This window comes from Penaeus chinensis, chromosome 36 (assembly GCF_019202785.1).
Source record: "Penaeus chinensis breed Huanghai No. 1 chromosome 36, ASM1920278v2, whole genome shotgun sequence".
NCBI classification, from domain to species: domain Eukaryota; kingdom Metazoa; phylum Arthropoda; class Malacostraca; order Decapoda; family Penaeidae; genus Penaeus; species Penaeus chinensis.
In genome coordinates this window covers 22,649,858-22,677,357 of record NC_061854.1, presented here as the reverse complement: position 1 = coordinate 22,677,357, position 27,500 = coordinate 22,649,858, and the positions used below count along the sequence as shown (strand labels likewise).

General features: G+C 38.5%; 9 protein-coding genes across 9 annotated transcripts; 5 read left to right on the top strand and 4 right to left on the bottom strand.

The window, feature by feature from the left end:
* Positions 1–958: 958 nt before the first annotated feature.
* Positions 959–1,838, top strand: LOC125044872 (U-scoloptoxin(01)-Cw1a-like). The gene is made up of 2 exons (XM_047641836.1): positions 959–977; positions 1,333–1,838. Exons 1-2 carry the CDS (start codon positions 959–961, stop codon positions 1,713–1,715), a joined length of 402 nt encoding a protein of 133 aa, XP_047497792.1. The 3' UTR covers positions 1,716–1,838.
* A 1,804-nt stretch (positions 1,839–3,642) lies between these two features.
* Positions 3,643–4,331, top strand: LOC125044871 (U-scoloptoxin(01)-Cw1a-like). The gene is made up of 2 exons (XM_047641835.1): positions 3,643–3,661; positions 3,905–4,331. The coding sequence occupies exons 1-2, from the start codon at positions 3,643–3,645 to the stop codon at positions 4,288–4,290; spliced, it is 405 nt and encodes a 134-aa protein (XP_047497791.1). The 3' UTR covers positions 4,291–4,331.
* Positions 4,332–6,159: 1,828 nt separating this feature from the next.
* LOC125044870 (U-scoloptoxin(01)-Cw1a-like) lies at positions 6,160–6,957 on the top strand. Its single transcript, XM_047641834.1, has 2 exons — positions 6,160–6,178; positions 6,533–6,957. The coding sequence occupies exons 1-2, from the start codon at positions 6,160–6,162 to the stop codon at positions 6,913–6,915; spliced, it is 402 nt and encodes a 133-aa protein (XP_047497790.1). The 3' UTR covers positions 6,916–6,957.
* A 1,931-nt stretch (positions 6,958–8,888) lies between these two features.
* LOC125044869 (U-scoloptoxin(01)-Cw1a-like) lies at positions 8,889–9,653 on the top strand. Its single transcript, XM_047641833.1, has 2 exons — positions 8,889–8,907; positions 9,155–9,653. Exons 1-2 carry the CDS (start codon positions 8,889–8,891, stop codon positions 9,535–9,537), a joined length of 402 nt encoding a protein of 133 aa, XP_047497789.1. The 3' UTR covers positions 9,538–9,653.
* Positions 9,654–11,499: 1,846 nt separating this feature from the next.
* On the top strand, positions 11,500–12,272 carry LOC125044868 (U-scoloptoxin(01)-Cw1a-like). Its single transcript, XM_047641832.1, has 2 exons — positions 11,500–11,518; positions 11,759–12,272. Exons 1-2 carry the CDS (start codon positions 11,500–11,502, stop codon positions 12,139–12,141), a joined length of 402 nt encoding a protein of 133 aa, XP_047497788.1. The 3' UTR covers positions 12,142–12,272.
* A 3,286-nt stretch (positions 12,273–15,558) lies between these two features.
* LOC125044867 (U-scoloptoxin(01)-Cw1a-like) lies at positions 15,559–16,200 on the bottom strand. The gene is made up of 2 exons (XM_047641831.1): positions 16,182–16,200; positions 15,559–15,941 (listed from the first exon to the last, which is right to left on the bottom strand). The coding sequence occupies exons 1-2, from the start codon at positions 16,198–16,200 to the stop codon at positions 15,559–15,561; spliced, it is 402 nt and encodes a 133-aa protein (XP_047497787.1).
* A 1,833-nt stretch (positions 16,201–18,033) lies between these two features.
* LOC125044866 lies at positions 18,034–19,624 on the bottom strand. The gene is made up of 3 exons (XM_047641829.1): positions 19,588–19,624; positions 18,633–18,665; positions 18,034–18,416 (listed from the first exon to the last, which is right to left on the bottom strand). The coding sequence occupies exons 1-3, from the start codon at positions 19,622–19,624 to the stop codon at positions 18,034–18,036; spliced, it is 453 nt and encodes a 150-aa protein (XP_047497785.1).
* A 1,984-nt stretch (positions 19,625–21,608) lies between these two features.
* On the bottom strand, positions 21,609–22,250 carry LOC125044865 (U-scoloptoxin(01)-Cw1a-like). Its single transcript, XM_047641828.1, has 2 exons — positions 22,232–22,250; positions 21,609–21,991 (listed from the first exon to the last, which is right to left on the bottom strand). The coding sequence occupies exons 1-2, from the start codon at positions 22,248–22,250 to the stop codon at positions 21,609–21,611; spliced, it is 402 nt and encodes a 133-aa protein (XP_047497784.1).
* A 2,798-nt stretch (positions 22,251–25,048) lies between these two features.
* LOC125044864 (U-scoloptoxin(01)-Cw1a-like) lies at positions 25,049–25,912 on the bottom strand. The gene is made up of 2 exons (XM_047641827.1): positions 25,894–25,912; positions 25,049–25,574 (listed from the first exon to the last, which is right to left on the bottom strand). Exons 1-2 carry the CDS (start codon positions 25,910–25,912, stop codon positions 25,180–25,182), a joined length of 414 nt encoding a protein of 137 aa, XP_047497783.1. The 3' UTR covers positions 25,049–25,179.
* Between the last annotated feature and the right edge of the window lie 1,588 nt (positions 25,913–27,500).

The window sequence follows — 27,500 nt, the reverse complement described above, 5'->3', positions numbered from 1 at the left end:
TATGTTGTACTATATTACATGTTTGACTTAAACCCTGATTATTTATAACAGATTCTGATTTTTTCCCGATACCATCCATATCGGCTTGTTTTGTTTAAAAGAATTCTGCACGTCTCTATTCTATGTGCCGTGGGGTCATCGTTCTCTGGAGACCTCGCCAACTACTATACATTTTTAGAGGCATGTCTATAATGCTTGAGATATATAACCTGTGTGAATTATTGGGTTTCTCAATTCAATCATCTATAATGTATCGTTCTTATGAGATGGAATGTATTTCCCCAGTGTTGCACGCCTTGCCCTGATTTTATTACACTGACATCCGTCAACAAGACAAAGTGATAATCAAGTAGTCAGGTAATCGAACTTCACTTTTTTATTTTAAGAAATGAATTGGTAAAATGAATAATAAAAAAAGGAAATAAGAAAATACATTTACAATTTTGACAGTATTATACTAATACATTAAAAACAGATAATTGCTACCCCCATGGTAATAACATTATACTTTCATAAATCATAAGAAAATAATTACCCATTCCCACCTTTTTAAAACTTTTACGCCTTCGTGACGCCATTTTTTTTTTTTTTTTTTTAATTCGCACTTGCTAACCATAAAATACGTGCATTCAACTCATATATTTCGACCAGAAAAAAAAACAAAAAACATCAGAACACTTCCTAATTTCATAATGTGACTAAATGTAAAATTAAAACAACAAAAAGGCCAATCACCGACAGCTTACAAGTCCCTCCGACATAGATCATGGAATTGCCACGCTGGCAACTACACAGAATTTCAAGGTCACTGTAAAGGAAACTTAAAAGCTTTTCGGTCTTCACTCTCTGATTTATTGGATTCGGGAAGGAGGAGGCGGAGCCAAGGGCAAGAGGGATATATATTGGGGGCGACTTCAAGCAGTGTACACATCTCCTCTCCTCAGGACTTGCTGACAACATGAAAGTTCTTGCTCTCGGTGAGTTTACGAGGTTGAAAAAATACAATTCAAAGCCGTTTTTAAAGTCTATTGCTTATTTGTTTTTGTTTTATTTTTTTATTTTCTCCAAGATGAAAGAAGATATCCTAAAGGGTTCATATTCTTGATTAAATCAATCAAGTAATTTTGCATGAATGTTAATTACACAAGCGGTATAGCCAGATATTCTAGACCAACATTAAAATCACTGATACTTATTTGTTTACATGAAGCAGACATGGTAATGCATCACCCCATTTGATACCCTTTATTATAAAATTCATTTGATTATCATTATTCATACAGGATATATTTAGAACACATTTCACGAATGCCGAATATTTCCTCACTACAGTCGCTGTGTTGGTGGGCGTGGCCGCCGCCCTTCCCGGCCTCCGTCTGCGTCGCGACTCGTCTCCACTGCGCTTCGAGCTGCCCTCCAACGCCTCGCTGGTTCTGGGTGGAATCAACACCGGCTTCGACTGCGCCGAACTCCCCTACGGTTACTACGCCGACACCAGCAACGACTGCGCCCTGTTCCACGTGTGTCTGCCCTACATCGACAACAACGTGTACATAACCCGCCACTTCTCGTTCATGTGCGGCGAGGGCACCATGTTCGACCAGGAACGTCTCGTGTGCGCTTTCCCCGAGGAAGCCCTTCCCTGCTCCGAGGCCGCCGCCTTCAGGAAGTCCAATGAGTACTTCGGCCGCGCCGACGTCAACTTCCTGGAGTAGAGCCTCGGATGAGGACACAGGGTCGCTCCTCAACATTTCATCGCAAACACCGCTTATCATTATCAATGAGCATCTAATCAATTTTTCTATGAAAATTACATTTATATAATCTATTAAAAAACACTTTCCCATTCAGTAATTTCCTTCCATACCCCGGAATTTTGGCGTAAATGGCATTGTACTGTATTGGAAAAAAGTTTTGATAAGAAACTAAAGCCACAGTGGCAAATATCTTTTTTTTTTTTCTTCCTACAAAAAATAAAATCGGTATTTCTCAGTAACCATTTTTTCCTCACAGCGATTTAATCAATTTCAAAATTATGTTTCCTTATCAGTCCAGTGATTTAGTCATTAGCCATATATTCTTCAGAAAGGAAAGTTGAGTTCCTATAGAATGACCATTTCCACTCTACGTCTCTCCGCTTGTTAGCAGTTTCTGAACATACCTTGCTTTAGACGTCAGCACTTTGAAGAGAGGCACGAATCTAGGAATCATAGTTTGATTTTCATGTATGGAAAAGAGCTCTTAATCAGACAATGATGAATACATTCAGATTGGAATCTGTTGCTAAGCGTTGAAGGTCTGTTATATTAACTCTTTTTGATTCTAAGAAAAGCATGTGACGATGCTACTTTTATGATCATTAAAAAGTAGAGAGAACAAACACGAATGATAATGTTTTGAAGCATAATCAAGACAGGGAGCGTTTCCGCAGCCATATCGGTGCTATGGAGCTTCAGGGTGTAAATGCGGAACGCCCACACAACAAGCACTCAACGGTTGCCTCTGTTTTCTGTTGCAGAAGACATCTTTATTCTTACACTGAACTGTCTCCCATGAAACCTGTTGGTGTCAAAGTTTAAGGAGTAAAGTTAAAGTCAGTGATAAGCATCAAAAGAGTTTGCATACATTATCAGTACATAAGGGGATTACTTGCCTGTATTTTCTCAAAGATTTACAATTTGCATGTGTCGGCGACTGTTTTTAATACAGTGTATCTTCTGGTGAATATTATACACATTGGTAGGTTACATGAACAGATTGACGTCGGCATCAGTTAGGCACACTTTAATAACTTGCCTTCAGTAAGAGATGTACTAATCTGCTTTGGTAATGGGATCGAGGAAGAAGGGGCGGGGGTAAAAATCACCCATTTTATCTCTATCTTTTCTGCTTGAGGAAAGCGTTGTATATTTTCTGAATGGACTCAAGAATAAATCCATACGTTCACAGACGTCTGAGAATGTCTGTGTGCATATTTGTATGTGAATGTTGCTGGTATGTGGTTATCCACTCACGAACTAAAGATATACATACCTTCTGCTGTGAACACTGTAAATGCATTTCGTAATGTACATTTACCAGCCGTTCTGATATTGCTCATCCCTTGTCAAAGCCTGCATATGCTGCAGTCCATAAATTACAAATTACAACGTTAGGTTCGTGTATATCTAGGGTAGATAAGTGAATACTGGTGAGTTAACAATATATCACGTAATATCACTATAACCTGTATGCATAAAAATGGACAGAGGATATCCAGTTTCCTTAGATTCAAATGAAGCTGACGGGATTTTCTCTCACTTTATTATTCCCCTTTCCAAAATACTGTAAAATCACTATTTCTAATTTAACACTTAATATTAAGTTTATACATATTACTTCATTATAAGTGATTGCTGTGAACTGCTTTTAAAGTGTCTATTCCAGGGCATCATCTTTCTGGTTCTAGAGACGAATACATAAGCAGAAATGTAATGGTCGAATTTCTCACGAATTTCAAGGTCACTCTGCCTGCGTAAGGACGTCTAAAAGATTCCAGAGGGATGGAGGGGGATGAAGGGGGCGTGGCCAAGGGAAGGAGGAGTATATATTGGGCTTCTCCAAGCAACTCAAACATCTCCTTTCGTAGGATTTACAGACAACATGAAGGTTCTTGCTCTCGGTGGGTATAACGTCGTTGTATACGTTTCTGTTCCCCTCTTTGTAGAGGTCATTATAAAATATATTATTTTGCAGTACAGTTAGTCGATGGAACTTGTCATGATACATGATATTATACTTCGTTCAGTACCAGTGTATATGATTTACTTTTTCATAAAAACATACTCCTTTCACTTTATATCACTCTTATTTTTACCAAATCCATATTACACGTGTGTTAATATTCATTATTTCCTCAATGCAGTCGCTGTATTGGTGGGCGTGGCCGCCGCCCTTCCCGGCCTCCGTCTGCGTCGCGACTCGTCTCCTCTGCGCTTCGAGCTGCCCTCCAACGCCTCGCTGGTTCTGGGTGGAATCACCACCGGCTTCGACTGCGCCGAACTCCCCTACGGTTACTACGCCGACTCCAGCAACGGCTGCGCCCTGTTCCACGTGTGTCTGCCCTACATCGACAACAACGTGTACATCACCCGCCACTTCTCGTTCATGTGCGGCGAGGGCACCATGTTCGACCAGGAACGTCTCGTGTGCGACTACCCCGAGTTTGCCCTTCCCTGCTCCGAGGCTGTTAACTTCATCAGGTCCAACGAGTACTTCGGCCGCTCCGACGTCAACTTCCTGGAGAAGTAAAGCCTCGGATGAGGACGCAACAGTCGCTCTTCGAGTTTTCCTGCGAGACATCAAATATTCCCAATGAATAAAGCAACGCCTTTCTGTTAAAAAAAAATGTCAAATATAATAAAAATCACTCTTTTATCTTGTACTTTACTTTTAACCATTACGACAACATTGTCTGATCTCTACCAGGACTCAACATTAGTCGAATGTAATGTAACTGACTTTCTGTTATGTTACTGATAAACAAACTTGGGACTTGTCTACTTCGCTTACATCAGTAAGATTAATTAACATAATTTTTAATCAGCAATGTGTATTATGTACACGATCCGTGGTCTAAAATAAGTTTACAACCAAGTATATTCTAGTAATACACTTTCTTAACATATTATATATTAAAATAAAGAAGAGCATATTTCATGGAATAAGAACAAAAAATAATTTTGTTTCTTTCATATGCATCTGCATATTCAACGTTTTGCCTTACTAGTATACCTCCTGTGTGACATTTAAGTGAACTAAGCAGACCTTCAGGCGAAAGTCTCCCCCAAACGCACTACCAGTGACATGTCCCGGTGTTGATTCCACCCAGAACCAGCGAGGCGTTGCCGGACTATTGTATAATCAAAAGTCTAAATGACATTCATTTACGAGACTCCTTGGGGGCAATGGATACAATAAGACCACACTTCGAAGATAATCATCCATCAATCATCGATTTTCTTAAAGTAACTGCGTGCGTCCAGTATACGTATGAGTGTACTCATGGTTATGGCGTGTCCTTTGCCTTTGTCGTTTTGTATTCAAGTATAAATGCATGCATGCATGTATATATATGTATGTATTAATGCTGGACAGACTTCGTGCGTATCTTCTAACATTCAAATATTCATAAAGAATATAGGGCTGCTGTATGTTGTACTATATTACATGTTTGACTTAAACCCTGATTATTTATAACAGATTCTGATTTTTTCCCGATACCATCCATATCGGCTTGTTTTGTTTAAAAGAATTCTGCACGTCTCTATTCTATGTGCCGTGGGGTCATCGTTCTCTGGAGACCTCGCCAACTACTATACATTTTTAGAGGCATGTCTATAATGCTTGAGATATATAACCTGTGTGAATTATTGGGTTTCTCAATTCAATCATCTATAATGTATCGTTCTTATGAGATGGAATGTATTTCCCCAGTGTTGCACGCCTTGCCCTGGTTTTATTACACTGACATCCGTCAACAAGACAAAGTGATAATCAAGTAGTCAGGTAATCGAACTTCACTTTTTTATTTTAAGAAATGAATTGGTAAAATGAATAATAAAAAAAGGAAATAAGAAAATACATTTACAATTTTGACAGTATTATACTAATACATTAAAAACAGATAATTGCTACCCCCATGGTAATAACATTATACTTTCATAAATCTTAAGAAAATAATTACCAATTCCTACCCTTTTAAAACTTTTACGCCTTCGTAACGCCACTTTTTTTTTTTTTTTTTTTTAATTCGCACTTGTTAAGCATCAAATAAGTGCATTCAACTCATATATTTCGACCAGAAAAAAAAACATCAGAACACTTTCTAAATTCATAATGAGACTTAATGTAAAAAGAAAAGAAATAAAAAGCTAAAACAACCAAAAGGCCAATCACCGACAGCTTACAAGTCCCTCCAACATAGATCATGGAATTGCCACGCTGGCAACTCCAGAGAATTTCAAGGTCACTGTAAAGGAAACTTAAAAGCTTTTCGGTCTTCACTCTCTGATTTATTGGATTCGGGAAGGAGGAGGCGGAGCCAAGGGCAAGGGGGATATATATTGGGGCGACTTCAAGCAGTGTACACATCTCCTCTCCTCAGGACTTGCTGACAACATGAAAGTTCTTGCTCTCGGTGAGTTTACGAGGTTGAAAAAAGACAATTCATAGCCGTTTTTAAAGTCTATGGCTTATTTGTTTTTATTTTATTTTTTATTTTCTCCAAGATGAAAGAAGATATCCTGAAGGGTTCATATTCTTAATTAAATCAATCAAGTAATTTTGCCTGAATGTTAATTACACAAGCGGTATAGCCAAATATCCTAGACCAACATTAAAATCACTGATACTTATTTGTTTACATGAAGCAGACATGGTAATGCATCACCCCATTTGATACCCTTTATTATAAAATTCATTTGATTATCATTATTCATACAGGATATATTTAGAACACATTTCACGAATGTCAAACATTTCCTCACTACAGTCGCTGTGTTGGTGGGCGTGGCCGCCGCCCTTCCCGGCCTCCGTCTGCGTCGCGACTCGTCTCCTCTGCGCTTCGAGCTGCCCTCCAACGCCTCACTGGTTCTGGGTGGAATCAACACCGGCTTCGACTGCGCCGAACTCCCCTACGGTTACTACGCCGACACCAGCAACGACTGCGCCCTGTTCCACGTGTGTCTGCCCTACATCGACAACAACGTGTACATAACCCGCCACTTCTCGTTCATGTGCGGCGAGGGCACCATGTTCGACCAGGAACGTCTCGTGTGCGCTTTCCCCGAGGAAGCCCTTCCCTGCTCCGAGGCCGCCGCCTTCAGGAAGTCCAACGAGTACTTCGGCCGCGCCGACGTCAACTTCCTGGAGTAGAGCCTCGGATGAGGACACAGGGTCGCTCCTCAACATTTCATCGCAAACACCGCTTATCATTATCAATGAGCATCTTATCTATTTTTCTATGAAAATTACATTTATATAATCTATTAAAAAACACTTTCCCATTCAATAATTTTCTTCCATATCCCGGAATTTTGGCGTAAATGGCATTATACAGTATTGGATTTTTTTTATATATTTTTTTTTTATAAGAAAGCCTAAGTCACAGTGACAAATACCAGTTTCCTAAAAAAAAAAAAAAAAATTTAATTTAGAGTTATTAACCATATATACTTCGAAAAGCAAAGTTGAGTTCCTATAGAATGACCATTTCCACCCTCCGTCTCTCCGTTTGTTAGCAGTTTCTGTACATTCCTTCTTTCATACGTCAGCACTTTGGACAAGAGAGGCACGAATCTGGGAATCATAGATGGCTTTCATGTTTGGACACTTCTTTGCTCGCCAAAAGGAGCTTTTAATCAGATAATGTGGAATACATTGAAGTTGGAATCTGTCTATCGCTAAGCGTTGAAGGTCTGTTATGTTAAATCTTTTTGATTCTAAGAAAAGCATGAGACGATGCTACTTTTAAAGTTAATGTCATTAAAAAGTAGAGAGGACAAACATGAATAATGGTTTTAAGCATAATCAAGACAGGGAGCGTTTCCGCAGCCAAATCAGTGCCATGGAGCTGTAGAGTATAAATGCGGAACGCCCACACAACAAGCACCCAAGGGTTGCCTTTGTTTTTGTAGCAGAAAACATCTTTATTCTTACACTGAACTGTCTCTCATGAAACTTGTTGGTGTCGAAATTTAAGGAGTAAAGTTTACAATCAGCAATAAGCATCATAAGAGTTTGTATGCATCATCAGTACATAAGGGGATTACTTGCCTGTATTTTAAAGCTTTACAATCGATCTGCATGTGTCGGCGACTGTTTCATGATTCGTGATACCGTGTAACTTCTAATGAATATATTACACATTGGCAGGTTACATGAAGTAATTTACCTTAGGCACACTTTAATGATTTGCCTTCAATAAGAGACGCACTAATCTGCCCTGGTAATGGGATCGAGGGAGAAGGGGCGGGGGTAAAAATCATCCATTTTATCTCTAGCTTTACTGCTTGAGGTAGGCGTTGTATTTTTTCTGAATGGACTTAAGAATAAGACCATACGTTTATAGACGTCTGAGAATGTCTGTGTGCATATTTGTATGTGAATGTTGCTGGTATGTGGTTATCCACTCACGAACTAAAGATATGCATACCTTTTGCTATGAACATATCACTGTAAATGCATTTCGTAATGTACATCTACCAGCCGTTCTGATAATGCTCATCACTTGTCAAAGCCTGCATATGCTGCAGTCCATAGATTACAAATTATAACGTTAGGTTCGTGTATATCTAGGGTAGATACAATACCTATTTCATGCTTGAAGTGAATACTGGTGAGTTAACAATATATGACAGGTTATAATATCATTATAATCTGTATGCATAAAAATGGACAGATTGATTTATTATTTAAAATTATCTGCCGCGTCAACAGCTAAGGTCATTAGCGGCGACAGAGGATATCCAGTTTCCTTAGACTCAAATGAAGCTGACAGCATTCTCTCTCACTTTCTTATTCCCCTTTCCAAAGCACTGTAAAATGACTAATTTCTAATTTAACATTTAAGATTTATACATAAGTTTATACATATTGCTTCATTATAAGTGATTGTTGTGAACTGCTTTTAAAGTGTCAATTCCAGGGCATCACCTATCTGGTTCTAGAAACGTAAACTTAAACATAAATGTAACAGTCGAATTTCTCATGAATTTCAAGGTCACCCTGTCTAAAAGACTCCAGAGGGATGGAGGAGGGCGGAGGGGGCGTGGCCAAGGGAAGGAGGGATATATATTGGGCTTCTCCAGGCAGTTCAAACATCTCCTTTCGTAGGATTCACAGACAACATGAAGGTTCTTGCTCTCGGTGGGTATAACGAAGCTGTGGATGCGTTTCTGTTCCCCTCTTTGTAGATGCCATTATAAAATATATATTATTTTGCAGTACAGATAGTTGATGGAACTTGTCATGATACATGATATTAATCTTCATGCAGTACCAGATTATATGATTTACTTTTTCATAAAAACATACTACTTTCACTTTATATCACTCTTATTTTTACCAAATCTATATTATACGTGTGTTAATCTTCATTATCTCCTCAATGCAGTCGCTGTGTTGGTGGGCGTGGCCGCCGCCCTTCCCGGCCTCCGTCTGCGTCGCGACTCGTCTCCTCTGCGCTTCGAGCTGCCCTCCAACGCCTCGCTGGTTCTGGGTGGAATCAACACCGGCTTCGACTGCGCCGAACTCCCCTACGGTTACTACGCCGACACCAGCAACGACTGCGCCCTGTTCCACGTGTGTTTGCCCTACATCGACAACAACGTGTACATCACCCGCCACTTCTCGTTCATGTGCGGCGAGGGCACCATGTTCGACCAGGAACGTCTCGTGTGCGCTTTCCCCGAGGAAGCCCTTCCCTGCTCCGAGGCCGCCGCCTTCAGGAAGTCCAATGAGTACTTCGGCCGCGCCGACGTCAACTTCCTGGAGTAGAGCCTCAGATGAGGACACAGGGTCGCTCCTCGACATTTCATCCCAAACACCGCTTATCATTATCAATGAGCATCTAATCTATTTTTCTATGAAAATGAAAATTTTCTTATCTATTAAAAAACACTTTCCCATTCAGTAATTTCCTTCCATACCCCGGAATTTTGGCGTAAATGGCATTGTACTGTATTGGAAAAAAAAAAAAATTGATAAGAAACTCTACAAGTCACAGTGGCAATGAGCATCGGATATATTTTTGTATGAAAATAAGTTTTCAGGAATGTTAAAAAACTATTTTCCCATTCAATTTTTTTCTTACGTACCCATTACTTTTAGCGTAGAACACTTGAAAACTATTCTGATAAATACTAATGATGACAGTCCATCAGTTAGTTACAACAAGAAGCTTCAATAACAATATCTTATGGAAAGAAAAGTTGCAATTCGGGTAAAATGACCACCACAGTATAATTGTCAAATTTTACTTTTGATAAAGATTTAAGCCTAGCCTTCTGTCATGACTACCTTCCTAGGATTATGGACCTGTAAATATTCACAAAAGAAATTAAGCATTAATGGATGCCTTGAGATCGCCATTATGTTTGCGGACCAAATAAAATGAAAAACAAAAACAAAAACAGAAAGAAACTCATCACTATTCCTAAACATAATAAACAGCCTGCCAGTCAAAATAAAATAAGAATGTTATTTACTGAGGTTATAATAACTACAGAACAGTTCAGGACGCGTTTTGACCAAAGGCTTTATGATTGAGCATAATACTGTACACGAATGAACGGATATTGTGAGGACCTTTTCATTTGCTTGTAGGTTCACACTATCCTTGTATGGCAATTCCTCACATCAAATCAAACAATACAAACACAAAAAGAAGCTGATCACTAACTGTGATAAGGAAAGTTTGGTATCATTTACAGGATTTTATGAAAACTGCTTATAGTTAATAAATTTGGCGGTTGTCACTGATAACCGGTAATATATATATAAATATATATATATATATATATATATATATGTACTTGTCACAGTACGTTTTACTTCATGGCAACAACACAACTTTGTCCTTGCATACGTATCGGAGAAAAGGGAAACAAATGGCGCATGGAAGGAAATGAAATCAAGTGAAATTTACATAATCTACCATTGCATCATTTGCCGTTGTGGCGTAGTTTTTCACGTCGTGTCGAATAATTCATAAAATATAAACCTACTTTTTCATAAGCCTGGAGATGTTTTTACTATGTACGCATATTTTTAAATACACGTGTATGGTATATGATTAGTAACTACTGACTTTCATTAAATGACATGTTATCCACTCATTATGAAGTGTTTGATGTATTTCCACGAATACCAAGGATCTCGGTCAGTTTTACTCATCTTCTAGAATGTTTCATAATGTGACAAACAGATTAGGAAATATAGAGCCTGGTTTTTATTTTGGAATAGTCAAGTCGTTATAGTTGTGTTACATCGATTCGTGGAGTTATTAAAAAGCACAAGAAATATATAAACTTATATTACTTTTATAAAGTCAACGAATGAAATACCCGACTCCATATTGATGACAGCAAAGGCATGGGATTTATTTTTTCCATTTACAGAATATAACTATACATAGCCTTCTAAAATATTTTCTTCCATACTAGATTGTTTTTCATTTCTTTTATTTTTATATATCTTTTTAAGAGCAACGAATTCAAAGTAGTTCCTAGTACCCTTTAAAGACTTGCTGCATTATTAACAGATTCTGCCGACTTTAAGTTACCTAAAGGTTAACGTGAACTATAACACTCGCATTTCTTCAGCATTTCAAGGTCACTTTCCCTGCGTAAGGACGTCTAAACGAATCCTGAGGGATGGAGGGGGCGTGGCCAAGGGCAGTAGGACTATATATTGGAGCTCTTCCAGGCAGCATAAACATCTTTCGTAGGATTCACAAACATGAAGGTTCTTGCTCTCGGTGGGTATAATTGTGCAGTTTCCATTTCCAAATCTAAGAAATCGGAACTTTAGTGTTTTTGTTCATCCGTGGTTAAACGTAATTCCCACACAAAAATGACCTTATTCCTCTGCATTTTTTGTTTGCATTGACATCGTTTAATGCTTTTGATTCAGTACCAGGATACACCTTCACTGTGATATTCTTTTCATCATATGCCAAATCGTGCACAATTACTTAATAAATATTTCCTTCAAGCAGTCGCTGTGTTGGTGGGCGTGGCCGCCGCCCTTCCCGGCCTCCGTCTGCGTCGCGACTCGTCTCCTCTGCGCTTCGAGCTGCCCTCCAACGCCTCACTGGTTCTGGGTGGAATCAACACCGGCTTCGACTGCGCCGAACTCCCCTACGGTTACTACGCCGACACCAGCAACGACTGCGCCCTGTTCCACGTGTGTCTGCCCTACATCGACAACAACGTGTACATCACCCGCCACTTCTCGTTCATGTGCGGCGAGGGCACCATGTTCGACCAGGAGCGTCTCGTGTGCGCTTTCCCCGAGGAAGCCCTTCCCTGCTCCGAGGCCGCCGCCTTCAGGAGGTCCAACGAGTACTTCGGCCGCGCCGACGTCAACTTCCTGGAGTAGAGCCTCGGATGAGGACACAGGGTCGCTCCTCAACCTTTCATCCCAAACACCGCTTATCATTATCAATGAGCATCTTATCTATTTTTCTATGAAAATGAAATTTTTCTAATCTATTAAAAAACACTTTCCCATTCAGTAATTTCCTTCCATACCCCAGAATTATGGCGTAAATGGCATTGTACTGTATTGGAAAAAAGTTTTGATAAGAAACTAAAAGTCACAGTGGCAAATATAATTTTTTCCTACAAAAAAAATAAAATTAGTATATCTCAGCAGCCATTTTTTTTCTCACAGTTATTTGGTCAATTTATGTTTCTTTATCAGTCCAGTGATTTAGTTATTAACCATATATTCTTCGGAAAGGGAAGTTTAGTTACCTATAGAATGACCATTTCCACTTTACGTCTCTCCGTTTGTTAGCAGTTTCTTAATTAGATAATGATGAATACATTGAAGTTGGAATCTGTTTATTGCTAAGCGTTGAAGGTCTGATATATTAACTCTTTTTGATTCTAAGAAAAGCATGTGACGATGCTACTTTTATGATCATTAAAAAGTAGAGAGAACAAACACGAATGATAATGTTTTGAAGCATAATCAAGACAGGGAGCGTTTCCGCAGCCAAATCAGTGCCATGGAGCTGCAGAGTGAAAATGCGGAACGCCCACACAACAAACACCCAACAGTTGCCTCTGTTTTTGTAGCAGAAGACATCTTTATTCTTACACTAAACTGTCTCCCATGAAACCTGTTGGTGTCGAAATTTAAGGTGTAAAGTTTACAGTCAGCGATAAGCATCAAAAGGGTTTGCATGCATTATCAGTACATATGGGGATTATTTGGCTGTATTTTCTTAAAGATTTACAATTTGCATGTGTCGGAGACTGTTTTTAATACAGTGTATCTTCTGGTGAATATTATACACATTGGTAGGTTACATGAACAGATTGACGTCGGCATCAGTTAGGCACACTTTAATAACTTGCCTTCAGTAAGAGATGTACTAATCTGCTCTGGTAATGGGATCGAGGAAGAAGGGGCGGGGGTAAAAATCACCCATTTTATCTCTATCTTTTCTGCTTGAGGAAGGCGTTGTATTTTTTCTGAATGGACTTGAGCATAAGACCATACGTTCACAGACGTCTGAGAATGTCTGTGTGCATATTTGTATGTGAATGTTGCTGGTATGTGGTTATTCACTCACAAACTAAAGATATACGTACCTTCTGCTATGAACACTATAAATGCATTTCGTAATGTACATTTACTAGCTGTCCTGGTATTGCTCATCATTTTTCAAAGCCTTCATAAGCTGCAGTCCATAGATTATAAATTATAATGTTAAGATCGTGTATATCTAGGATAGATAAAAGACCTATTTCATGCTTGAGGTGAATACTGGTGAGTTAACAATATATCACGTAATATCACTAAAACCTGCACTCATAAAAATTGACAGAAGATATCCAGTTTCCTTAGATTCAAATGAAGCTGACGGGATTCTCTCTCTCTTTCTTATCGACTTTCCAATACATTGGATTTTTTAAGAATTTCCAATATAAGACTTAAAATTAGGTTAATTCACTTTATTTAATAAGTAATTGCTTTGAAATGATTTTCAAGTGTCAATTCCATGGCATCATCTTTCTGGTTCTAGAGACGTAAACATAAACAGAAATATAACAGTCGAATTTTTCTTGAATTTCAAGGTCACCCTGCTTGCGGAAGGACGTCTAAAAGACTCCAAAGGGATGGAGGGGGATGGAGGGGGCGTGGCCAAGGGAAGGAGGGATCTCGAGTGCGCTTTCCCCGAGGACACAGGGTCACTCCTCGGCATTTCATCCCAGACACCGATCATCATCATCAATGAGCATCTAATACATTTTTCTATGAAAACAATAAATAATGTTACTATTCTGTGTAAACAATACCCCCAATCTGCACATCTTATCCTCTTTAAGATTGTGAATGCGATTACAGTTTTAAGTAAAAATATAAATAAACAAGTTGGGCAGAATGATACGTAGCTTCGACCTACAAGTTCTAAAGGTTGCCTCCTCCCTCTGTATGCTACGAACAGAAGGGGTTTTAATCACCAGAGAGGCTTCATCTTGCTAACGCTTGATCTGTGCTCGAGTGCCGTAACCCACTGAGCCACTGAGCACGCTATTATAATGTATATTAAGAATTTGCATATCTTCTAGTTGTTAATAAAGTCACAATCTTTTCATAATTAAAATCGCTAATTGTCAAAGTTTTGTGATGGTTGCATTATACATTAGGTTCTGTGAACCAAAAAACATAATGTCGTTCTCTGAGATTTTATTTTGGTATGGAAAAGGGACTAATTCGAATATAGCTTCGCCTACGTCCATAAATTATGCGTCAGGATATTTCCTATTGTGTTGAAAGTCATTTTTAAATATGGAAGCATATACGAAAACTTTCTTCATCATTTGTTTCTCCCTTTTCTTCCATGGTGTCTTCTTTTTTCTCTTTCGTGAGTGTCTTTTGGCTGGTCAGCGAGTGCGAAAAATGAGAGTGAAGGCGGCGCTAGGCCATCCCTCTCCTGAAATACAAAATCACAATAGCCCACTAAGTGTTCCCAATACGATAGACAGCGTGCTATTTTACCGTACGCATAGCAAACTGACGTAAGAAAAAAAATGTTTATTTAAATAAAATATAATTAATGTTCTTATATTGTTACCAGCTTCCTTGAATCATAAATAACTGCTTTCCCCCTCCCGCGAAACTCCAGACTTGAACGAAAACTATGAATATTATAACTATGTAAGTGTTTTTTTTTTCGACCCCTACTTTTAACCTCCAACTTCCCTAAATTTCAACACTTTACCTTCTCCCCTCAACCCCCTTCGATATTTCACCTCTTTACTCATTTGTTTTACTTTACTTTGTTTGACGTTTAAGATGACAGTAAACTGTCGTCTTGAAAAATTGGCGGACTAGGGCCATTCTTGGGATGTCACTGCAATGTAATCAAAGCTCTTTTCCGGACTAATTCGTATGCCTTTGGTTTGTTCTGGTAGGGTTAGTAGTCATCGGGATGTCAGCGGGCGCGTGTTAGTTTGTAGAGCTTTTTGTTTCTACATATATTTTGATCTTCATGTTGCTTTCTCTCTCTCGAAAAAAAAAAAAAAATGCTAGTTTATAATTAAAGTAAAATCTAACTGGTATCATAAATATGAAAAATCACATAATTTCCGTAATCAGATATGCAGTACACTGTATGTGTTGCCCTTTATCCTTGGGTGCGGAAATAAATTACTGGATAGGAAAGTGTTTTTTAATACATTATTAAATTTCATTCTTCGTTAAAGATAGTTTTGATGTTCAATGCTTTGTGGTGTTTGGGATGAAATGTCGAGGAGCGACCCTGTGTCCTCATCCGAGGCTCTACTCCAGGAAGTTGACGTCGGAGCGGCCGAAGTACTCGTTGGACCTCCTGAAGGCGGCGGCCTCGGAGCAGGGAAGGGCAAACTCGGGGAAGTCGCACACGAGACGTTCCTGGTCGAACATGGTGCCCTCGCCGCACATGAACGAGAAGTGGCGGGTGATGTACACGTTGTTGTCGATGTAGGGCAGACACACGTGGAACAGGGCGCAGTCGTTGCTGGTGTCGGCGTAGTAACCGTAGGGGAGTTCGGCACAGTCGAAGCCGGTGTTGATTCCACCCAGAACCAGCGAGGCGTTGGAGGGCAGCTCGAAGCGCAGAGGAGACGAGTCGCGACGCAGACGGAGGCCGGGAAGGGCGGCGGCCATGCCCACCAACACAGCGACTGCATTGAAGAGATAATGAATATTAACACACGTGTTATATGGATTTAGTAATAATGAAGGTGATAGAAAGTGAAAGGACTATTCTTTTTATAAGAAAGTTAATCATATAGACATGAAGATTAATATAATGTATCATGACAAGTTCCATCGACTAACTGTTCTGCAAAAAAATTACATATATTATAATGACCTCTACAAAGAGGGGAACAGAAATGCATCCACAGCTTCGTTATACCCACCGAGAGCAAGAACCTTCATGTTGTCTGTGAATCCTACGAAAGGAGATGTTTGAGTTGCTTGGAGAAGCCCAATATATACTCCTGCTTTCCTTGGCCACGCCCCCTCAATCCCTCTGGAGTCTTTTAGACAGGGTGACCTTGAAATTCATGAGAAATTCGATTGTTACATTTATGTTTATGTTTACATCTCTAGAACCAGAAAGATGATGCCCTGGAATTGACACTTGAAAATCAGTTCAGAGCAATTATTTATGAAGTAAAGTGTATGAACCTAATTTTAAGCATTAGATTAGAAATTAGAAATTTTATAATGCATAGGAAAGGGGAATAAGAAAGTGAGAGAGAATGCCATAGCCTCATTTGAATCTAAGGAAACTGGATATCTTCCGTCCATTTTATGCATACAGGTTATAGTGATATTACGTGAAATATCAACCCACCAGTATTCACATCAAGCATGAAATAGGTCTTTTATCTACCCTAGATATACACGAACCTGATATTATAATGTTTAATCTATAGACTGCAGCATATACAGGATTTGAAAAGCACTATCAGAACGGCTGATACGAAATGCATTTACATTGTTCATAGCAGAAGGTACGTATATCTTTAGTTCGTGAGTGGATAACCACATACCAGCAACATTTACATACAAATATGCACACAGACATTCCCTGACGTCTATGAACGTATGGTCTTATTCTCAAGCCCATTCAGAAAAAATACAACACCTTCCTCAAGTAGATTAGTGCGTTTCTTATTGAAGGCAAGTTATTAAAGTGTGCCTAACTGATGCCGACGTCAATCTGTTCATGGAACCTACCAATGTGTATAATATTCACCAGAAGATACACTGTATTAAAAACAGTCTCCGACACATGCAAATTGTAAATCTTTAAGAAAATACAGCCAAATAATCCCCATATGTACTGATAATGCATGCAAACCCTTTTGATGCTTATCGCTGACTGTAAACTTTACACCTTAAATTTCGACACCAACAGGTTTCATGGGAGACAGTTTAGTGTAAGAATAAAGATGTCTTCTGCTACAAAAACAGAGGCAACTGTTGGGTGTTTGTTGTGTGGGCGTTCCGCATTTTCACTCTGCAGCTCCATGGCACTGATTTGGCTGCGGAAACGCTCCCTGTCTTGATTATGCTTCAAAACATTATCATTCGTGTTTGTTCTCTCTACTTTTTAATGATCATAAAAGTAGCATCGTCACATGCTTTTCTTAGAATCAAAAAGAGTTAATACAACAAACCTTCAATGCTTAGCAATAAACAGATTCCAACTTCAATGTATTCATTATTATCTGATTAAGAGCTCCTTTTCTATACATGAAAATCAAATTATGATTCCCAGATTCGTGCCTCTCTTCTCCAAAGTGCTGACGTCTAAAGCAAGGTATGTTCAGAAACTGCTAATAAACGCAGAGACGGAGAGTGAAAATGGTCATTCTACAGGTAACTCAACTTTTCTTTCCAAAGAATATATGGCTAATGACTAAATTACTGGACTGATAAAGAAACAATTTTGAAATTGATTAAATCACTGAGAAAAAAATGTTACTGAGAAATACTGATTTTATTTTTTGTAGGAAAAACAAATATATATTTGCCACTGTGACTTTAGAGTTTCTTATCAAAACTTTTTTCCAATACAGTTCATTGCCATTTGCGCCAAAATTCCGGGGTATGGAAGGAAATAACTGAATGGGAAAGTGTTTTTTAATAGATAAGAAGAATTTCATTTCCATAGTAAAAAAGATAAAATGCTCATTGATAATGATAAGCGGTGTTTGGGATGAAATGTCGAGGAGCGACCCTGTATCCTCATCCGAGGCTCTACTCCAGGAAGTTGACGTCGGCGCGACCGAAGTATTCGTTGGACTTCCTGAAGGCGGCGGCCTCGGAGCAGGGAAGGGCTTCCTCGGGGAAAGCGCACACGAGACGTTCCTGGTCGAACATGGTGCCCTCGCCGCACATGAACGAGAAGTGGCGGGTGATGTACACGTTGTTGTCGATGTAGGGCAGACACACGTGGAACAGGGCGCAGTCGTTGCTGGTGTCGGCGTAGTAACCGTAGGGGAGTTCGGCGCAGTCGAAGCCGGTGTTGATTCCACCCAGAACCAGTGAGGCGTTGGAGGGCAGCTCGAAGCGCAGAGGAGACGAGTCGCGACGCAGACGGAGGCCGGGAAGGGCGGCGGCCACGCCCACAAATACAGCAACTACATAACGAAAATTGTTATTATTACAAGTTATATAGGACTATATATTGATATATAAAGTTATATATTAATAGACATCACATAGTCGGATTATTTTGCTCTATTTCAAAGGCATCATCGAATATCAAGGCAATCATAAAATTAATATATTAATGTATATATATATATATATATATATTTTATTTTGTGTGTGTGTGTGTGTGTGTCTCAACTCACCAAAAGCAAGAACTTTCATGTTTCCTGTCAGTCCTACGAATGGAGATGTTCAAACTACCTGGAGAAACTCCAATATATACCTCTCCTTAACCTGGCCACGCCCCCCAATCCCCCGAGAGAAGTCCCTACACAGGCAGAATGACCTCGAAATTCTGAAGAAATTTGTACATGACATTCCTTTATAATGTTTGCTACTCGGAAATCCCGATACTGGAATTAAGGAATCTGTTCATTGTAAATACAAGTGATGCAGTCTAACGTTTGAACATATTAGAAAAGCAATAATTATTATGAATATTTCAAATTCAGAAATGCCAGTTAATATAAATATAATGCACATGCACACACACACACACACACACACACACACACACACACACACACACACACACACATATATACATATATATTTATATATAAGTATATATAAAAATATATATACATACATATATATGTAAACATATACATACATATATATGTGTGTGTGTATGTGTGTGTATGTAAGTGAATATACATATATAATTATAGATATATATATAAACACACACACTTGTTTTATTTAAGAAAATTACTTATTCATTGTTGAATTTATAGCCACATGCAATAAATGATTAATGATGTGAATTAGATTATTTGCATCCCATTTTAATATCTTTTACATAAAGACATTGCTTTAATATCTGGTATAGCTTCCTTTTGTGTTTATCACTACATCGATTCATCGTTCCATATTCTCATACAACTTATTTATATAGTCAATAGGAATGAAGGCCATTCCAAAACGGTCAGCTTGCTTTTGGCCATCCAGGTCTTAACAGTCATTGCAATGTGGCATTGTCCTGTTGGAGTACTGCTTCACAAGTTTGGATAAGCGATAGAACTGCACAGTGTTTTCAGATTTTAATGTAATACTCTCCGTTAATTGTTCCACTGAGTTTGTACAATCGGCCAGCACCTTTGTCAGGAGCACAAGCTAGACCATGACCCACCATCACTATGCTTAACTGAGGGATTCAGGCAATCAGGAATATATTCTCTCCGTTTCTTCTTCTAAATATTACGGATTACCACTTATTACGCAAAATCTGCTCTCATATCTGAAAAGTACTTTTTCCCAGTTGAAACCTCTGTGTGCGATTGCCCATTCAAGTCTTTTCTTCCTTGCCTTTTCAGTCAATAACGGCTTCTTCTTGGCCCTACAATACTTTAAACCACACTCCAGAAGTCTTCTCCTCACTGTCTTACCACTTAAGTCTATGCCAAAGTTCTTGAGGTTATTGGCGTATGTCTTCCTTCTAACTCGTAAGCCTTTATGTGTGTGTGTGTGTGTCTATAAATATGTGTGTGTGTGTGTGTGTGTGTGTGTGTGTGTGTGTGTGTGTGTGTGTGTGTGTGTGTGTGTGTGTGTGTGTGTACACATATTCACAACACACATATATTTGTATATATATATATATATATATATATATATATACATATATATGTATGAATATATACATTTATATGTATAAATAAAAACATGTATAAATATATACATATGTATAACTATATACATATATGTATAGATGTATACATACATATTTATAAATATATACATATATATGTATATATTTATATATATGTATAAATATACATATATATGCATATATACATATATAAATATATATACACACGCACACATATATACACATATATATATATATATATATATATATATATATATATATATATATAATGTATATGCATAAACACTGGAACTAGTTAAGTCGTAGTTGCACACTCCTTTTAGTGGGTCGTGTGGTATGGTTGGTTTAGCTCTGGCCCTCCGGTTTCATACCCGGAGGGGCCTAGGTTCGAGGCCAGGTCAGGAAGGGTTGTTATATATCTATATACATATCATTGCGGCATTACATTATTCCATCTTCCATATACATATATATATATATATACATATATATCAGTACATCTGACTTCCGTTTCGAATTACTAAATGTATGTATGTATGTTTGTGTGTGCGTGTATATGTATGTGTGTGTGTGCGTGTGTGCGTGTGTGTATATATATATATATATATATATATATGTGTGTGTGTGTGTGTGTGTGTGTGTGTGTGTGTGTGTGTGTGTAAGCATATGTATATCCAGTCATCTTGACTGGAAGTTGTATTTCGTTGTTTTTCTTCCAAGCGTTGCTGGACGCCATGAGGTGAGCATGGGTACACTCCGTTCATCCCCTTGCGTATCCTCCGTCGGAACTCCTGCCATAAGGCACTGGAATCTTAACACACAGATCTACGTAAAAATGTAAATCGCTGATGATAATACAAGATTACTCTTAGGTCGTAGTTGAGAACTATGTAAATCAATAATAGATACAATATGAAGTAAATCCTGTTGCGATAATTAGGCCTGGGGAAAAAATAATTTTCAGAAAAACAAAACAAAACATAAGAAAACTTCTTTTCTGGATGTGAAATTATACAGACTGAAATGTATTTAATTCGACGCTGGAGTTTGGCCGATGCTTGTTAACATTAAAGGGTTATTTTTTTTTTTAACTCTTCTGGAACTCCTAAATTTCAGTGACTCATTGATTTGATCTTTATGCTTAAAAAGCACTAAGAGAAAATCGTACATTTTCCGACTCAGAAACTCAACAGGATTTTGATTTCGAAAAGATTGTAGCCACATGTAAGTCCTCAGACACAGTCGTAAAAAAGATACTCGTAATATCTTTATTATTTAATCAAAACGTATCTTCTTATTCAGGTGAAATTTACTTAGGGTTCAAAATGGTACTGGTACTATATTATGTCGCAGCCCTTGGGTATGGAAGGAAATTTACTGAGTGGGAAAGTGATATTTAATACATAAAAAAGTCATTTTCATAGAAAAATAGATAAGATGCTCATTGATAGTGATAAGCGGTGTTTGGGATGAAATGTCGAGGAGCGACCCTGTGTCCTCATCCGAGGCTCTACTCCAGGAAGTTGACGTCGGCGCGGCCGAAGTACTCGTTGGACCTCCTGAAGGCGGCGGCCTCGGAGCAGGGAAGGGCAAATTGGGGGAAGTCGCACACGAGACGTTCCTGGTCGAACATGGTGCCCTCGCCGCACATGAACGAGAAGTGGCGGGTGATGTACACGTTGTTGTCGATGTAGGGCAGACACACGTGGAACAGGGCGCAGTCGTTGCTGGTGTCGGCGTAGTAACCGTAGGGGAGTTCGGCGCAGTCGAAGCCGGTGTTGATTCCACCCAGAACCAGCGAGGCGTTGGAGGGCAGCTCGAAGCGCAGAGGAGACGAGTCGCGACGCAGACGGAGGCCGGGAAGGGCGGCGGCCACGCCCACCAACACAGCGACTGCATTGAAGAGATAATGAATATTAACACACGTGTAATATGGATTTAGTAATAATGAAGGTGATAGAAAGTGAAAGGACTATTCTTTTTATAAGAAAGTTAATCATATAGACATGAAGATTAATATAATGTATCATGACAAGTTCCATCGACTAACTGTTCTGCAAAACAATTATATATATTATAATGACCTCTATAAAGAGGGGAACAGAATTGCATCCACAGCTTCGTTATACCCACCGAGAGCAAGAACCTTCATGTTGTCTGTGAATCCTACGAAAGGAGATGTTTGAACTGCCTGGAGAAGCCCAATATATATCCCTCCTTTCCTTAGCCACGCCCCCTCCATCCCCCTCCATCCCTCTGGAGTCTTTTAGACAGGGTGACCTTGAAATTCATGAGAAATTCGACTGTTTTATTTATGTTTATGTTTTCATCTCTAGAACCAGAAAGATGATGCCCTGGAAATGACACTTTAAAAGCAGTTCATTTATAATGAAGTAATATGTATAAACCTAATTTTAAGTATTAAATTAGAAATTAGGAATTTTACAATATTTTTGAAAGGGGAATAGAAAAGTGAGAGAGAATCCCGTCAGCTTCAGTTGAATCTAAGGAAACTGGATATCTTCCGTCCATTTTATGCATACAGGTTATAGTGATATTACGTGATATATTGTTAACTCACCAGTATTCACATCAAGCATGAAATAGGCTTTTTATCTACCCTAGATATACACGAACCTAACATTATAATTTGCAATTTATGGACTGCATCATATGCAGGCTTTGAAAAATGATGGGCAATGTCAGAACAGCTGGTAAATGTACAGTACGAAATGCATTTACAGTGATATGTTCATAGCAGAAGGTGTGCCTGTCTTGAGTGGATAACCACATTCACATACAACAATGCACACAGACATTCTCAGACGTCTATGAACATATAGTCTTATTCTCAAGCTCATTAATAATAAAAAAAAAAAAAAAAAAAAAAAAAAAAAAAAAAAAAACAGGTAAAGCAGAAAAAGCTAAAAATAATATATAGGAAAAAATAATATATAGGAAGCATGGGTGATTTTTATTCCCCCCCTCTTTACCCACAATTCCATCACCAGAGCAGGTTAGTATGTCTCCTATTGATGGCAGGTTGTTGATTTGTGTCTAACTGATACGTACGTATATCAGTTCATTTAACCTGCCAATGTGTCATACACTCATCATGATACACGGTACTGGGAATCCTAAAATAGTCGCTGATATATGCAGCTCGATTGTAAATATTTAGAGCCAAAGGATCAGTTTATGTAATGACAATAGATATAAACTTTCATGAAGCTTATCGCAAACTGTAATCTTTACTCCTTAAAATTAGCCATCAGCAGGTGTCATGAGAGACAGTTCAGTGTAAGAATAAAGATGTCTTATGCTACAGACAACCGTCGAGTGTTTGTTGTGTGGGTGTCCCGCATTTACAGATCTTTCAGAAAACCAGCGACTAAACCCTACAAAAAGGGGACACCTTACTAATTTAGACATGAGAAAAACGCATGCTCAGATACACAGGTGGTCAAAAGTCTTGTCTGATTTCATGTAGGCATATGTTAACACGTAAGAATCCTCTTTGAACCACCTTGCATTTCCATGAAAACCATTCGAAGATATGGCTGCAGGAACGTTGCCTCTTCTTGATTATAATTGAAAACATTAACATTTGTATTTGTTCTCTTTACTCTTCAATGATCATAATTTTAAATGTAGCATCGTCACATGCTTTCCTTATATTTAAAAATAGTTAATATAACAGACCATCAATGTTAAGCATAAACAGATTCCACCTTCAATGTATTTCACATCATTATCTGATTAAGAGCTCCTTTTGTTGAACAAACAAGTGTCCAAACATGAAAATATAATCATTTTCCCAGACTCGTGCCTTTCTTCTCCAAAATGCTGATCTATGAAAGAAGGAATTATAATACCAGACTAAAGAAGAAACATATTTTTTTAAGTGAATTAATTCACTGTGAGAAGAAAAGTTACTGAAAAATACTGAAGATTGTGTAGTTGCCATGAAGTAAAACGTCCTGTGACAAGTATATATATATATATATATATATATATATATATATATATATATATATATATATATATATATATATATATATATATATATATATATATATATGTATATATATATTACCGGTTATCAGTGACAACCGCCAAATTTATTAACTATAATCAGTTTTCATAAAATCCTGTAAATGATACCAAACTTTCCTTATCACAATTAGTGATCAGCTTCTCTTTGTGTTTGTATTGTTTGATTTACGCTATGTGAGGAATTGCCATACAAGGATAGTGTGAACCTACAAGCAAATGAAAAGGTCCTCACAATATCCGTTCATTCCTGTAAAGTATTATGCTCAATCATAAGGCCTTTGGTCAAAACGCGTCCTGAACTGTTCTGTAGTTATTATAACCTCAGTAAATAACATTCTTATTTTATTTTGACTGACAGGCTGTTTATTATGTTTAGAAATAGTGGTGAGTTTCTTTCTGTTTTTGTTTTTGTTTTTCATTGTATTTGGTCCGCAAACATAATGGCGATCTCAAGGCATCTATTAATGCTTCATTTCTTTTGTGAATATTTACAGGTCCATAATCCTAGGAAGGTAGTCATGACAGAAGGCTTAAATCTTTATCAAAAGTAAAATTTGACAATTATACTGTGGTGGTCATTTTACCCAAATTGCAGCTTTTCTTTCGATAAGATATTGTTATTGAAGCTTCATGTTGTAACTAACTGATGGACTGTGACCATTAATATTTATCAGAATATATTTCAATTGTTCTACGCTAAAAGTAATGGGTACGTAAGAAAAAAATTGAATGGGAAAATAGTTTTTAAACATTCCTGAAAACTCATTTTCATACAAAAATATATCCGATGCTCATTGCCACTGTGACTTGTAGAGTTTCTTATCAATTTTTTTTTCCAATACAGTACAATGCCATTTACGCCAAAATTCCGGGGTATGGAAGGAAATCACTGAATGGGAAAGTGTTTTTTAATAGATTAAAAGAATTTCATTTCCATAGAAAAATAGATAAAATGCTCATTGATAATGATAAGCGGTGTTTGCGATGAAATGTCGAGGAGCGACCCTGTGTCCTCATCCGAGGCTCTACTCCAGGAAGTTGACGTCAGAGCGGCCGAAGTACTCGTTGGACCTCCTGAAGGCGGCGGCCTCGGAGCAGGGAAGGGCTTCCTCGGGGAAAGCGCACACGAGACGTTCCTGGTCGAACATGGTGCCCTCGCCGCACATGAACGAGAAGTGGCGGGTGATGTACACGTTGTTGTCGATGTAGGGCAGACACACGTGGAACAGGGCGCAGTCGTTGCTGGTGTCGGCGTAGTAACCGTAGGGGAGTTCGGCGCAGTCGAAGCCGGTGTTGATTCCACCCAGAACCAGTGAGGCGTTGGAGGGCAGCTCGAAGCGCAGAGGAGACGAGTCGCGACGCAGACGGAGGCCGGGAAGGGCGGCGGCCACGCCCACCAACACAGCGACTGGAGTGAAGAATAATTGTATTTAGAAAATGCACATGTTACCAACGAAAGTCATCTACGAAGAGACTTACTTTTTCGGTGTAGTGACTTTAATACTGACATTTAAAATAACTGTAATACTATACACAATAGCAGTAAGGCGATTCGAAACTTTCTTGTATGTTCCTGTTATATCAATTCAATATTATTAAGAAGCAGCTAACGAATCTAATCTGCAAGAAATTCAGAACTGTAGAAGAGATAGAAAATAAGGACGACGAAGTAGGACGCAAAATTCATTAATATCTATGTAACACGACCTATCAAATCGTATTCAGCTGCGCACACTCACCAAGAGCAAGAACCTTCATGTTGTCAGTAAGTCCTACGAAGAGACAGTGTTTACGCCTTGTAAGTGTTCCAATATATACCCCTCTTCCCTTTAGCCCCGCCCCCTCCATTCCTGGGTATGGCCCAGGAGAAGGAACCTAGAACAGAATGTATGGCGACCTTGATATTCTGGTGTTTACAGTATTACATTTTAATTTTCATTTCTATAAGTCTTACACTAAAAACGGTAAGGATCATCTCTGCAAACTCCACATTTGAAATTAACGAGAAATACGACTTTACTCATGTACGCTTTAGGTGCGAACACTATCACTTTTAACCCCACTACTTCAGAATTCATAAACGAAAAAGGAAAACAAACATTGCTTTGGGTATAAATGTTCAGAAACACATACATTGAACACCACGCCGTTATTTCTTGCGTAAAAAAAGGAAAATAAAGCGGGAAACACAGTCTAAGTGTAAAACAACTAAATTTAAATAGAAAAGAATCAATCTTATTCAAACCGCAATAGTACTTCTGGCTAACGATAACCGTCATGGAAATATCAATTCTTTGATGAATGAAAATTAATACACAACTACGAATACAGTAACAAAGAAGAAAAAAGCTGCCTCGGTTATAAGGGAAGAAACCGAATCAGGTGAATCCAATTCGGTTTTAGCTTTTTTATTTGTCATGCCTCAGGAGCTGCAGAATTTCCATGCTCGTAAATATTGATTTTTAATTATTATTAAATTCTTTACATATATTTACAGGGACAGTAAACAACTAGGAAAACGAAAGTCCAGTTAAAGAGAAAACGGAATTCCGCCCCGCCAGCTGCCTGTGACTACCAACCGTAAACCCTCTCAAGGTCACAGAGAAAAGGCCCGTCGGATGCTTGATGGAAAGATGCTCTGGCGGGGGGGGGGGGGGGGGGGGGATCCGTTGCATTGCATTTGCGAGAATCCAGCTGCGGCCTTCACCTCCCTCTTTCTCTGGGTCAATAGGTCTTTGGTCATCTCATTCAGTATCTAGCTGTTATGTTCCTGGGATCAATACCATCTTTAACCCTTGTTCAAAGTATTTAATTTAAATTTTAATTGTACTTGCAGTTATATAAATCTGCAGGAAAACCGTTCTCCTAGCTCAATAAAACACTTGATTCGAATTCTATCTCTAATTACCTGAATTGCCAATGAATCATTAGGAAAAAGTACCTGGCATCAAAATCTCGATAAAACTGTTGTCCGAGACTAGTGGACTTGGTGAAAAACATATTGGTATTTAATGTGAATAACGTACGGGCATTTTTGGCGAGCTTGTGAAGCGCGTAAATACTTCCAAAATGACATGCATATGAAGAAGACGATTGCCTTGGGCCTAAGGACCTCGAAGGGACTAAATACATCTAGTAAAGCGATTAATGATGAAAATCGACATTTTCATGAGTATTAGTCTTGTCTTTTCGCAGTTCTAATTGCCTGGAGAAGATATATTTACATTTCAGACCTACATAAATATATTTGGGTGGGGAGTGTTGGCGTTAATTACCTGTTAAGTAATTAAGGAAGCAGAAGAGTAATTGATTTGTAATGGTCTCTCAACTGAGGATTCTGAGTAAA

What these genes read in the sequence shown, in the direction of transcription:
- LOC125044866 (XM_047641829.1), bottom strand. Translation starts at nt 19,624, where the DNA reads ATGGTGGGTCATGGTCTAGCTTGTGCTCCTGACAAAG. An exon ending in AGCTTGTGCTCCTGACAAAG is followed by an intron (nt 18,666 to 19,587) that starts GTGCTGGCCGAT and finishes CTCCATTCGTAG; the next exon opens with GACTGACAGGAAACATGAAA. An exon ending in CATGAAAGTTCTTGCTTTTG is followed by an intron (nt 18,417 to 18,632) that starts GTGAGTTGAGAC and finishes TTCGTTATGTAG; the next exon opens with TTGCTGTATTTGTGGGCGTG.